General features: G+C 39.8%; 2 protein-coding genes across 2 annotated transcripts; both read right to left on the reverse strand.

The window, feature by feature from the left end:
* Positions 1–805: 805 nt before the first annotated feature.
* LOC130439413 (zona pellucida sperm-binding protein 3-like) lies at positions 806–2690 on the reverse strand. Its single transcript, XM_056772034.1, has 8 exons — positions 2112–2690; positions 1915–2036; positions 1720–1823; positions 1463–1640; positions 1276–1393; positions 1120–1205; positions 956–1044; positions 806–873 (listed from the first exon to the last, which is right to left on the reverse strand). The coding sequence occupies exons 1-8, from the start codon at positions 2688–2690 to the stop codon at positions 806–808; spliced, it is 1344 nt and encodes a 447-aa protein (XP_056628012.1).
* An 8661-nt stretch (positions 2691–11351) lies between these two features.
* Positions 11352–13230, reverse strand: LOC130439414 (zona pellucida sperm-binding protein 3-like). The gene is made up of 8 exons (XM_056772035.1): positions 12655–13230; positions 12462–12583; positions 12265–12368; positions 12001–12178; positions 11817–11934; positions 11661–11746; positions 11502–11590; positions 11352–11419 (listed from the first exon to the last, which is right to left on the reverse strand). Exons 1-8 carry the CDS (start codon positions 13228–13230, stop codon positions 11352–11354), a joined length of 1341 nt encoding a protein of 446 aa, XP_056628013.1.
* Between the last annotated feature and the right edge of the window lie 223 nt (positions 13231–13453).

The raw sequence follows: 13453 nt of genomic DNA on the forward strand, positions 1-13453 counted from the left end.
GATACTCAATGTTGCAAATTAAACATTGTGGCCATTTCTTTGTGCAAAAGAGCTGGTAATGCACACAGCTTGGGCATTTCCTCACACCAGATACAGTTTGTAATGTGCGGGCTTTGAGTTTTGAAAAATGTATTTGCTGTAAGCAACTTTGCAGAATACTAAAATTTTAATTGAACGTAGTGGTTGTCAGTTGAATTGCTGAAACCAACTACAAACTAAAGGCAAACTCAATACAAACTAAAGCTAACAGCATGTGCATAAAGGCAACAGCGTGAACACTGGCTTGTATCCATCATGCTTTAAAGTCGCTCAAGAAAATCACTAGCTTTCATTACAACACCAACTATGCATTGCATCACATGAACTACTAGAAAAGCCTTGTAAACAGATCCAGTTCGTCTCGAACTCCATCTCAAAAAGGCTTTCGTCATTTTGACTTTTAATTCAACATTGACCCTTGGAAAACCCTTCACCCACATCCGATTCAAGATAGAATTCAAAGTTGTGAAGTTAAGATCACAACCACAGTTACGGGCTTCTACACCATTATAGACCCATTTACCCTCAGGGTATAGGATGTTACTTTTTGGTAGGTACAGGCTTTTTTATGCCTACCATGCAGGACCAAGCAAAAGTCCTGTAACAAGTATTCATCAAAAATACCGCTGAAGGAAGAAGGGCTTTGAGTGACAATGAACCATAACATGGCAAATGTGTACATGCAAGACTTTGCGAAGGACAACCACTGATAGATGTAGTATAAATCACATTTTAATTCATCACTTGACCTCATAGCCATTTCAAATTACAGTCGACTGTAGCCAAATTCCTTCACATTGAGGGGCCCAACAGAGGCTTGCTCCCACCGTAGATCTATGGAGAACAGACAAGTAGTGAGAAACTTCCAAGACCATAATCAGAATAATATGTAGTTAGTCCATGTGTTAACCCATACCTCCAAGAACCTGACCGCCTGCACTACTGCTGCTACAGGTTGAGTCACAGCAGCCACACACCTGATCAGATTCATCCACAGACACCCACCTGCCAAACAAAGACACGTCCTCAATGATGAACATCACCCGACTGACCCAGTGAGACTATTTGGGGGCAACGTACCCATCAGGGAAGAACGAGCAAGCCTTCTGCTCAGGATTTGTTGGAGTGGCTACAGGAACAGCCTTCAAAATGCATGTGATGTAGACCTGCAAAGACAACAGGGTTCAGGTTTCTAAACAGTGCACTAATTTACTCTAAACAAAATCAAATACATACCAGCCCACTGTTCACTTCATGGAACCTGAAAGCCTCCAGCTGAAACTGCAGCTTATCGATTTGAGTTCGAGGCATGTAGCGGGAGCTCGAGCCGGTGAACTTTGCATCAACCAGGCACCTGGTGAAGAAACAAGGTAAACACCCTGCAATACTTTTAGGATAGGTTGAGTAAATGGTCACATTTTACCCATTATTCTCAATGAATGAGTATCTGGGGGCAGAGTTCACATCAGGGGAACCCGTGGCTATACAACTGTCCACAAACACACGGACAGGTACATGGTTGTAGGTCTTCACAGAGGCCTCAATATTCACAATGTCACCCAGGAAGTACTGGTTTGAAGGCCTCTCAAACTCCCACTCATCTGTTCCAAGGAAAATTAAGATAAGGTCTACAAAATTAAGTTGAAACTATATTAAAAGCTAAATCCATATACTACAAACCAGTCATAAGCTTGAGGGAGAAGACAAACCACTCTTCTGCAACCTTGGTTGCTGCATATGGTACCCAAGTGGGCACCAGGACGTTACTGCTCAAATTATGCATTCTGTAGATTATAGAAAACATTGGTCACTGCAAACGGCCAAATCTTTTACTACACGCACGAGTATACAGCCATCTTGAACTCTGAACCTTACCTTGGATAGTGACACTCAATACTGACCACAGCAGCATTACTCCTGATAATAGGAACATCATTTGAAATCTCTTGGGGAGTATAGACGAGGCTGAAGGTATAAACAAGCTCACCTTCGGTCACCTAAAGAAACAAGAATGTTACCCAGTTATATTATTCAGAACTAAACACTTTTGGTGAGAGGATCAGTCTCCTCACAGTTAACATGCTGCCACATCCATGCAGTTCTGATTCAAAGATGAACACATGAGCATTATTGTCCTGCCCTATTGGTCCACAGCCTCCCAGTGCAAAACCAGAAGCCATTAGTTTTCCAGTACCAAAGAAGTCCTGCATCACTTCCACATACACTGAATTTTCACCGCACTGAGCCCCTACACTATTGGGAGAAATAGGGTACCGGAGCTGAAATGGAATCTCTGGCTGTAATGGTTCTTCTGGCTGGCTTGGAAAGGTCCACGTCAGTTTTTCCATCGGACCCTGCAAAAGTTGTTCAGACTGAACACCAACAGGATCTTGACCGGGCCTTCCACCAACCACACCAGGAGTCTGCATTGAAAACTGAGAAGGAAATCTCTTTGGAACAAGCATGGGGTTGTTGGTTTGGGGAAACTGGGGCATCCTAGTTTCAGTCTGCTGAGGAACTTGCATGTGTGACCGAGGCCTAAATGTACGATGTTTCTGAGTTTGAGCTGATCTTCCTCGCCATTGTGCATCAGACAAGCCAAATGCAAGCATAAACACCAAGCCAAATCCAACTTGCCAAAGCCCTATCATTGCTAAACATGAGTTTCCATGAAGCATCAGAAGACCAGCATCAGAATTTATACAACTGGCTCCGCCCCTCTAGTGATTGGAGTAATGCTTCTCTAGACTTGTTAATTTACATAACCAGCTTGCAACAAATGAATGTTGTTGGACATTTATTATGCAGATGGAAATCAGGATGTGAGTACTTTGTATTAAGAGCTATACTATACTTATCTATCTATATCTTTGGTATATTTCACATATAAAGCAAAATTATGTACACATTTATTTCCACTTTATTAAAAACACTTCTTACATTTCATTTGCCATACATTTATAATCTGACACTCCCTAAATAAATTAAGCACTCAGATAACATTAAAAATAGCATTTTCCACATAAACTAATGCAAAAACAATAAAGAACAGAGTGTATAACAATTAAAGTAAAGCATATATACATAAAAAACATGACTCAAGCCAACAACAAATAATAGACTTTGGGCCATATTAACAAAACATTTTTTCTTTTCACTAGGAGTTCTCCTAAATAACAGTAAAAGTTTTTAGTTAAGAGTTTGCTCTTAAACCTATTCAAAAGCTGCAGAGAGAAAGGACAGGGTTAACTTCATTACTTTGGATGTCAGCAAACTTACTAATACCCACAGCAATTGGCTGGTGAGGGTTTCTCTCAGTGATTTAACGATAGACATATGTAAACCAAGGTATCATGCTGCCACAATCAAATAAAGATTCTAAACTAAATATGTTGAGATATTCAAATGAAAACTGTTAAATACAAAGTTGCTAAATGCAGATTTAAAACGTTTTTAAAAAGTATGTGTTCAGTAAACTGTCAGCCTCCATGTTTCTGATTTCAGCACTGAACCACTTGTGAAAAAATATCCCAAATCTGCAAGAAGCTACTGGCCTTCAGATACTATCGAAGCTTAAAGGGATAGTTCACCTAAAAACAAAAAATCTGTCATCATTTATTCACACATTTAAAACCCGTATGACTTTCTTTCATCTGCAGTCCACAAAAGAACATATTTAAAATATGTTGTTAGGGTGGTCATGTGACCCAAAGCGAGATGGCTGCCAAAGTTTCCGGCTCCGCTTCAACTTTTGTTTATTTCGCACCTCTTCCTCTGAACTTCTCGTTTTACTTCATCTTACGGCCTTTCAACTTTGTCCGACCCATCTTCGGAAAAAGATTTTTAGATTTTCGCATCAACGCACTTGCACAAAACAAAGGAAAAAGAGAAGGCTACGCAACCACCGCCGCCAACCGAAGATTATGCTAATAGCACAATTGCTCAATCGGACTTGCCGCTGGTACTCTCGGAAAATAAAAACCAATTGCGCTCACCTCGATTGGGTAACTAATCGATTGGAGGAAATAGCCGAATTCATTTCCTCTCTACAAAACTCATTTGCAGCCCTCACTGAGAGGATGGACGGTATTGAGACTCGTTTGACGGAGGCTGAGAGGATCTTATCCGCAGAAGACTCTGCGGCAGCGTCGAAAGGCCAGCTAGCTGGTCTGCTGACTAAATTAGAACAACTTCAAACAAAAGTGGATGATCTGGAGAACAGAGGTTGTTGATAGAATTTGAGAATAGTCGGTCTACCAGAAGGAGCTGAAGGCTCTGGTACACTTGCCTCATTTCTTTGTTACTCTTTCCCCAAATAGCTAGACCTGAATACAGACTCCCTTAAGGTTACTTTCAAATGGATTTCAAAAGGGCCCACAGGTCTCCTACATTTGCGCCTAAGAATCCGACCTCATCCCCATGGAGTATCCTGGTTCGTTTTCTACAATTTACCGACAAGGAGACTATTCTTAGAGCAGCGCTAAAGAAGAAGATTATCCACGACAGTACGGAGCTAAAGTTTTATTCAGGTTTATCTCCAATTGTCCTCCATAAACGTCGCAAGTTCAATGCGGTGGCCAAGATTATGTCCTCCCTGGATTTGTCTACCCTGCTCAGCTCAGATGCTTATACCAGGGATTGTGTATTTGACGATCCGAACTCGGCTAAAGCTTTCCTGGAATCTCTTGTATAGATTAGGCTATCCTCCATGTAGATTTTCGGAGGTTTGTATTTCTTTCTGAAACTCATCAGATACCGGACTCAGACTCCGTACAATTACACCCATGTGTCATGTCACCCGGTTTACAATGTATTTTTATTAATTTACCAATTTTCTTCTAAATTAGGTGTTCAATCATTCTAATACAGGCTGCGTATACTGTTTATATAGGTGCAGATTTTGAAGGGGCTAGTTTTCATAGTGGTATATCTGCATGATGACAGATGTTTTGTATACATTATCTCATGTTGTGATCTTTTGTCATTCTTTGTACCCTATCATTTGGGGTTGGGGTCTGTGGGGGGGTTTGTTTGGGGTTTTTCAGAGTTTAATCTGTGGTATTGTTCTGCTCACTCTTTATGTCTCTTGGGTATCAGACTATATAGTCTATTGGTACATCAGCTTCTTAACACTTTTCTTTTTTACATGTAAGGCACTGTTAAAATAGTAACTTTGAATGTGAGGGGTATTGGCCATGTCATAAAGAGGAGATGGTGGTCTAGTGGGTTAAACCACTGAACTGATAAATCAAAGGTTGCTGGTTCGATTCCAGCAGCCACCACCAGTGTGTCCTTGAGCAAGACACTTTACTCCATGTTGCTCCAGGGGGATTGTCCCTGTAATAAGTGCACTGTAAGTCGCTTTGGATAAAAGCGTCTGCCAAATGACTAAATATAAATAAATATAAATATAAAGAGAAAGAAAATGTTGACAATTCTCAAGAAAGAACGTATATCCATTGCTTTGTGGCAAGAAACCCATTTGGCGGACACCGAGCACTGTAAACTAAAAAAAGAGACTGGGTTGTCAGATATATTACTCCTCTTATATGTCGAATAGCAGTGGTGTAGCAACTCTAATCCATAAGGACATTCCTTTCCATCTGGATCATGTAGAGTCTGACTCTGAAGGAAGATATATATTAGGGATAAATCTTTGGAATGTACATCACAATTGGGAACGTATATGCCCCAAATACTGATTGTCCCAGTTGTATATCCGGGATAGTTTTGCAATTCAATCAGATATGTGGTAATCTGGGAATCTTGGGTGGGGACTTCAATTGTATCATTGACAATCACCCCACAGACTCGGACTGGACACAAATGCTCTCACATTCCTGGTCCTCTGCTGTTATCTGCCTAATTTTGAAAAATGACAAAGACCCCTTAGACTGCTCCTCATAACGCCCGATTAGTTTACTGAATGTCGATTATAAAATCATGGCCAAAGCAATGGCTCAACGCCTCGAATCCAACCTCCACTCTGTCGTTTCTCCCGACCAGACCTGTTTTGTAAAGTTTAAATATGGTTTGGATAATATACGGAGACTGCTAAATATCCTTGATCACGTACAAAAAAACAAAACTTCCAATTTAATTATCTCGCTTGATGCCGAAAAGGCGTTCGATAGGGTGGAGTGGCCCTTTTTTGCTGTTTTAGAGAGGTTAAATCTTTGTGGTAACTTTACTGATCTGATTAAACTTTTATATTCTCAACCTATGGCGGCGGTCAATGCGAACCGGTTAATTTCTAGTAGATTTTTTGTCGGTAGAGGCTGGACTAGTATAGCAAAATGCACAGGTCTTTGGACAAAGGCAAGCCGATCAACGGTTGCTTCAGAACAATCCCAGGAAGTCGGCCAGAGAAAGCTACGGGTACTGTCATCAATGGTAGTGTACTTCCATGGTGGAATTCCTTTCATGAGGCTGTTTCCAGAATCACAGAAGTTTCTATAAATAACTTAAGGGAGTGGAGTGCTTCAACGACAAGGATTTCCTGTTCAATGAAGCCCCTTACAGCTCCACTGGACATTTTATAAGGAGATGACTGTTCTAATGGTGCTTTATTACCCAGACTTGAAGTTCTTATGGCAAAGACCCTTATCTTGAAAATGATCTTCCAGATGTCACTGTGAAGGAATGTTTCTATACATTTTGGCAATCTGTTGCATTGCACCTTTAAGAACAGGGTAAAGGGCATAGTGCAGTATGTTAAAAGATAGTCAGAACTATTTAGCAAAACTAATAATAGTTAAAATTTAAGTGTGAATAACCTAACACAATATTAAAATGTTCATGGCCCCACATCGTGTAAGTCTAAGACGAATAGCTTGCATTGCAAATGATACAATGACAAAACAAATAGAACTAAATAGATAGCTATAACAAATACATCATATTGTATTTTCAGGCAATCCAGACTCGTTTGGCTGATGCGCTCGACAACAAAGATGGACTTCTTGCAGCTGTCAGTTGTCCAAAATTAAAACTCACACGGCTGAGAGATGACAGTAGGAGCATGTGAAGGAGCTTCTGATGGCAGAGTGCAGTGCAATTGCTCCTGTAGCAGAAAAAACTATGTGTGTGCCAACAAACCAGCCATACCTTGTTATGGGATGGATTTTTTCAATTTTGAGGTACAGCCCGAAGGGAGCTCTGCAGAAAAGTCATGGTTTACTTGAGGTTAGGAGATTATGAGCTTGAGACTTTGAACCACTTCTCAAATAACAAGAACATTTTCATGAAGTACAATAATCCATCTAGCGCACATGTAGAGCGGCATTTTAGTTAGGATGGTTTGGTGCTCACGCCTAGAAGGAACAGTTGATCTAACTTGAGATTTGAAGAACTTCTGTTAATGCGATAACAACCACTGTTTCACTTGTTCAATCCAAACATTAGGACCCAGGGCCAGGCAGATAAAAAGCAAGAAGCTGTAAGCATTATAAGCCTTCATGTGATGTTAGCAATATTTTATGCTCTGTTAAATTAGTTTTTGGTGCTTGAATGTTCAGGTTTTTGTTAATGATGAAGACATGTGCAAAAGCACTTTTTACATGTTTTGTATGTTTTAAGTTAAAATTTCAGAGTTTTATTTTAATTATTATTATTTTTGACAGATTTTATATTATATATATTTTAAATTAAAATATTTAAGTTACATGGCTGAAAAGTTAGAAAAGACAGGAATAATTTAGTTTGTTGTGAGAATTGCACTTCCCTATGAAGTTGAGTCGTGACTTATGAGAAGGCTAAAGAGGATATTCTAACTAATAATGTAACTAGAAATGTAATTAACTACTTTTGAAAGGATTGATCGGTAATTTAATTACTTTTCCAGAGTAATTTGCCCAACACTGTCCACAGGTGGGACAAACCACTTTTTTTTCTATTAACTGCTAATACCCTATGCTAAATCTGAAAGAACCCTGACAATCTCATCAAATATCATTGGAAAGTTTTCAAATTCTTTATCCGATGTATGATGGGACAAACATATTAAAAGTTATAATAGAAATGTCACATACAGTATACCACAGGTGGCCTAAAGTGTTATAACATAGAAAAAAACTAATATTCTCTTCTAAAACTAAATAAATATTGACAAACTATAAATCACAGGAAAGCTCTTGGACTGTAGTTTTCAAATCCTCTTTCCGTTTTTTGACAGGTCAGGTCGTAGTGAGTTATTTTTAAAAATGTTACAGACTTACAGGCGGGCTAAAGTGTTTTAACATCACAATGACCCTAATATCCTACACAAACCCTACAAAAATCTTGACAAACTATACATCACTTGAAACCTCTAAGTTTGTGGTTTTCACATTTGTTGTCCATTTTGCAATAGGGCAAACAGAGGAGTCACGTGCAGACCATTGAACAAAATGGATGTTTTAAGATTTAGTCAGTTGACACTCAATCATCAGTAACGGTATGTTAGCTCAAGGCTATTTTGAATATTATAGATTGTGTCAGAGTCTGTACTGGCTGGGTTATGACAGCCAAGAACATATTGAAGACACAAGCTGCCAAGCAAGGTATGGTGAGCAGTACAGCGGTTGAGATAAGTGAAAATAGCTCTCAATCTGTACCCGTAACAGCTCCCCCAGGGTTTGCTGGGTAACAGGTTGCTTATTTATGTTTAGCATTAGCCAGCACTTTCAGCTTTGATCTAATGTCTCTGGTTCCCATTATACATTCAACGATGGTGGCTGGAGCCTCTTTTTCCATACTCCATAAAATAGAATCACCGATAACCAGGTTGCTTGTAGTCGTTTGCTAAACACACACTTTTCTGGAAACAGTTCAGTATGTTCGAAGTCGATATCTGATTGGTTGTATTCCCCAGGATTTATGGAAGACGTGCGGTCTGCCTGAAAAAAACACAAAGACGTTTGATCTAAAATGTAAGCTGTCGTGTTTACAATGGTTGATATAAGAATTAATCACTATCGACTAAACTTTTAACACTTAATAGTATGCAAATTTAACAGCATAAACTTATAATAAATTTGTTGCTGTTGACTTTTGACACATTCGTGAATGTACAATGGTCGGTTACTGCGGGGACATTTCCACGCATCTCAACATGACGCGGCACAAAACGAAACATGATTGGTTGCTTTAGCTGTAAGTCATTTGGCCTCCTGGGCGGGCCACTGCCAAAGAAAGCGGCGATATGTTCCAGACCTTCCACCTTTTTTCCCCACATTGAACCCAGGAGAACCTTATCTGACAGCAACAGTCTTATTTTTCAGTCAAAAACAATTAGTTTGATGCCTCTACACAAACAACACTGTTTGTCTCATCAAGCATTTATTCATATTTATATATACATGGTAAAATGTCAAGGCCACACACACTACATGTTTCACATGACAGGATCGTTTTTAAAAGGCGTTGGGGGTAATTTGGGGGGCAGGATCTGTTTTACCTAACTTCCACGTTTCTACCCCCTTTAAACGTATACATGGATGCAAATATAGCCAGAAACAATTAGTCTGATGCATGCACAAAAGCAACACTGTTTGTTTCATGAAATATTTATTCATATAAAAATTTCAAAATTTCAAGGCCACACACAACTACATTAGACATATGACAGGATAATATTTCAAGGGAGTTAAAAAGCACTTAATCTTATAATAATGCCAATAACTATTTTAGTTTGATAATGAACAGGCTGTCAAGTTGCTGCAATGCTGGAATATTTTGTGTGCACCAGGGCAATCGCTTGAGCTTTTACTTACAAGGGCAGAAACTTCATAATAACTCCAGGATGATTTACAGTTAAACAGACATGACTATGAGTATGTCATTTGATGGGAATACTGCACACTTGAACTAAAAACAGAACATTATGCTTTTGCAAAGTAAAGAAAATTTACAGGATGTGCTGAATCATCTCATCCCCTTTCCTTGGACTTATTTGTGGAGTACTGCGCCTTACAAAATGAAAAAAATCCGCAGAATGTTTTCACCACTTTTTTCCCTTTTGTTTTTTTAATTTGCTACTTGTCAAATATTCTACTTATTCCCCAAATACATAGCAAAAAAACAGATGCATTTATCAAATGTGTGAATGCTTTCTGACACTTGCATCTTAGAGTTCAAACAGAACAAATAGAGTTCCCTTTTGTTCCATCAGATAATTCATACTTCTCACATTAACACTGTTGACTTATCACAAGTAGGTTCTCAAAGTTTCAGCCTGATATCAGTAAACTTTCCATGAAAGCCCTGACACCCTGACATCAAATATTACTTTCAGATAAGATTCCCCTGTATCGAAAGAAAAAGATGCAATCTGACATCCTGCAAGCCACAAACCCATTTCAAGAACCCCTGGGTCTGTAGAATACGAAGCCGTTATAGGCTCAAATTTGCCAATTAAAGGAGAGGGAATGTGATCTAACGACAGAGAAACTTGGTGTCAGATACTGTTCCCGTTGTGTTCCATTGGATAGAAAGTTCATACTTCTCACAGTAACAATGTTGACTTTTAGCACCACAACAACTAGGTTCACAGAGTTTGGGCCTAATATCACTAAAGTTTCCATAAAAGCAGAGAGATAGTCTAACAAACTGAACCCCACAAAGCCAATTCACTTTGCCCATTGTTTAGGATCAGCTTGAACATGTAGCCTTTGAAGGCTGAAATTTGCCAGTTGAAGTATTCAACTATGAAAACATGCTCCATGAGATATATAAAGTGCCTTTAGTGCTTGCATCAAACTACTTGTTTTTGACCATATGTGCAATGCATATGTTTGAAAGGGGCGAAATCCTGGCAATTTGCCAAAAAGATCATGCCCCAATATTACCACCTTCAAATACTATCAGGTGTAACATGTAATGTGTGTGCCCTCGAAATATTAAACTATCAAGTTTGTTCATGCAAGCAAACATTCAATTAAGAAATGTGCATTCATGCATAGGTTTATCATAGTATAAATAATGTTTCTCATATTGGCTGTTGCGTCAGGTGCTGAATTTATAAATCCACTAGATTAAAGTGTCTTCTACACAAGAAAATACATAGACATTGGAACAATGTCTCAGGTCTTCACAAACTAAATAGATTCTTCTGTCGTTTCATCTACTAGTGCACAAGACACTTTCAGTTGACTTGTCAACGTAAGGGAAGTTTGGACTGTACAGAAGGGCTAGAATGGCTTTGAGTGACAGCAGAAATATAACATGGCAAACAGGTACAGTGATATGAAAGACTTTTTGAAGGACGACCACTGATAGACCATGTATAAATCACTTAGTTTTTATTCACTAATTGTCCTCATTGCCATTTTGAATTACAGTCGACCGAAGCCAAATTCCTTCACATTGAGGGGCCCAACAGATGCTTGCTCCCACCGTAGATCTATGGAGAACATACAAGTAGTGAGGAACTGCAGAGACCATAATCTGAATAATTTGTAGTTAGTCCAAGTGTTAACCCATACCTCCAAGAACCTGACCACCTGCACTACTGCTGCTACAGGTTGAGTCACAGCAGCCACACACCTGATCAGATTCATCCACAGACAACCACCTGCAAAACGAAAACATCCTCAATGATAAACATCACCCTGACCCAGTGAGACTATTAGGGGGAAACATACCCATTAGGGGAGAACGAGCAAGCCTTCTGCTCAGGATTTGTTGGAGTGGCTACAGGAACCGCCTTCAAAATGCATGTGATGTAGACCTGCAAAGACAACAGGGTTCAGGTTTAATTCCAAATTCTAATTTACTCAAAACAAAAAGCAAATACATACCAGCCCACTGTTCACTTCGTGGAACCTGAAAGCCTCCAGTTGAAACTGCAGCTTATCAATTTGAGTGCGAGGCAGGAAGCGGGAGCTCGAGCCGGTGAACTTGGCATCAACCAGGCACCTGGTGAAGAAACAAGGTAAACACCCTGGAATACTTGGATAGTCTGGGTAAGTGGCCACGTCTTACCCATTATTCTCAATGAAGGAGTATCTGGGGGCAGAGTTTACATCAGGGGACACAGTGGCTACGCAACTGTCCACAAACACATGGACAGGTACATGGTTGTAGGTCTTCACAGAGGCCTCAATATTCACAATGTCACCCAGGAAGTACTGGTTTGAAGGCCTCTCAAATTGCCACTCATCTGTGTTAAGGGAAAAAAAAAAAATGGATAAGGTCTAGAAAATTAAGTTGAAACTACATTAAAAGCTAAATCTGTATAATACAAACCAGTCATAAGCTTTAGGGAGAAGACGAACCGCTCTTCTGCAACCCTAGTAGCTGCATAGGGAACCCAAGTGGGCACCAGGACATTGCTGCTCACATTATACATTCTGTAGATTATAGTACAAACGTTGGTCATTGCAAACTGCCAAATAGTGTACTATATGCATAAGTATACAGCCATCTTGAACTCAGAACCTTACATTGGATAGTGACACTCAATAATAACAACTGCACCATTACTCCGGATAATAGGAACATCATTTGAAATCACTTGGGGAGTATAGACCAGGTTGAAGGTATAAACAAGCTCATCTTCGGTCACCTAAAGAAACAAATGTTACTCTAGGATTGTTCAGAACTAAACACTTTTGGTAAGAGGATCGGTCTCCTCACCGTTAACATGCTGCCACATCCATGCAGTTCTGATTCAAAGAGGAGCACTTGAGCATTATTGTCCTGCCCTATTGGTCCACAGCTTCCCAGTGCAAAACCAGAAGCCAGTAGTTTTCCAGTCCCAAAGAAGTCCTCCATCACTTCCACATACACTGAATTTTCACCGCACTGAGCCCCTACACTATTGGGAGAAATAGGGTACCGTAGCTCAAAAGGAATCTCTGGTTGTAATGGTTCTTCTGGCAGGCTTGGAAAGGTCCACATCAGTTTTTCCATCGGACCCTGCAAAAATTGTTTAGACTGAACACCAACAGGATCTTGACCGGGCCTTCCACCAACCACACCAGGAGTCTGCATTGCAAACTGAGAAGGAAATCTCTGTGGCACAACCATTGGGTTGTTGGTTTGGGGAAACTGAGGCATCCTGGCTTCTGTCTGCTGAGGGACTTGCATGTGTGACCGAGGCCTAAATGTACGAGGTTTCGGAGTTTGAGCTGATCTTCCTCGCCATTGTGCATCAGACAAGCCAAATGCAAGCACAAGCATCACGCCAAATCCAACTTTCCACAACCCCATCATTGCTAGACATGAATTTCCATGAAACATAATAAGCCCAGCATCAAAATTTATACATCTAACAATCAGGATGGCTCCGCCCCTTTTGTGATTGAAGCAATGCTTCTCTAGACTTGTTAATTTACATAACCAGCTTGCAACAGGTGGATGTTGTTGGACATTTATTATGCAGATAGTAATCATGACGTGAGTACTTGTATTAAGAGCTATACTATGCTTATTT

The sequence above is a fragment of the Triplophysa dalaica genome, chromosome 17 (assembly GCF_015846415.1).
Source record: "Triplophysa dalaica isolate WHDGS20190420 chromosome 17, ASM1584641v1, whole genome shotgun sequence".
Taxonomy (NCBI): domain Eukaryota; kingdom Metazoa; phylum Chordata; class Actinopteri; order Cypriniformes; family Nemacheilidae; genus Triplophysa; species Triplophysa dalaica.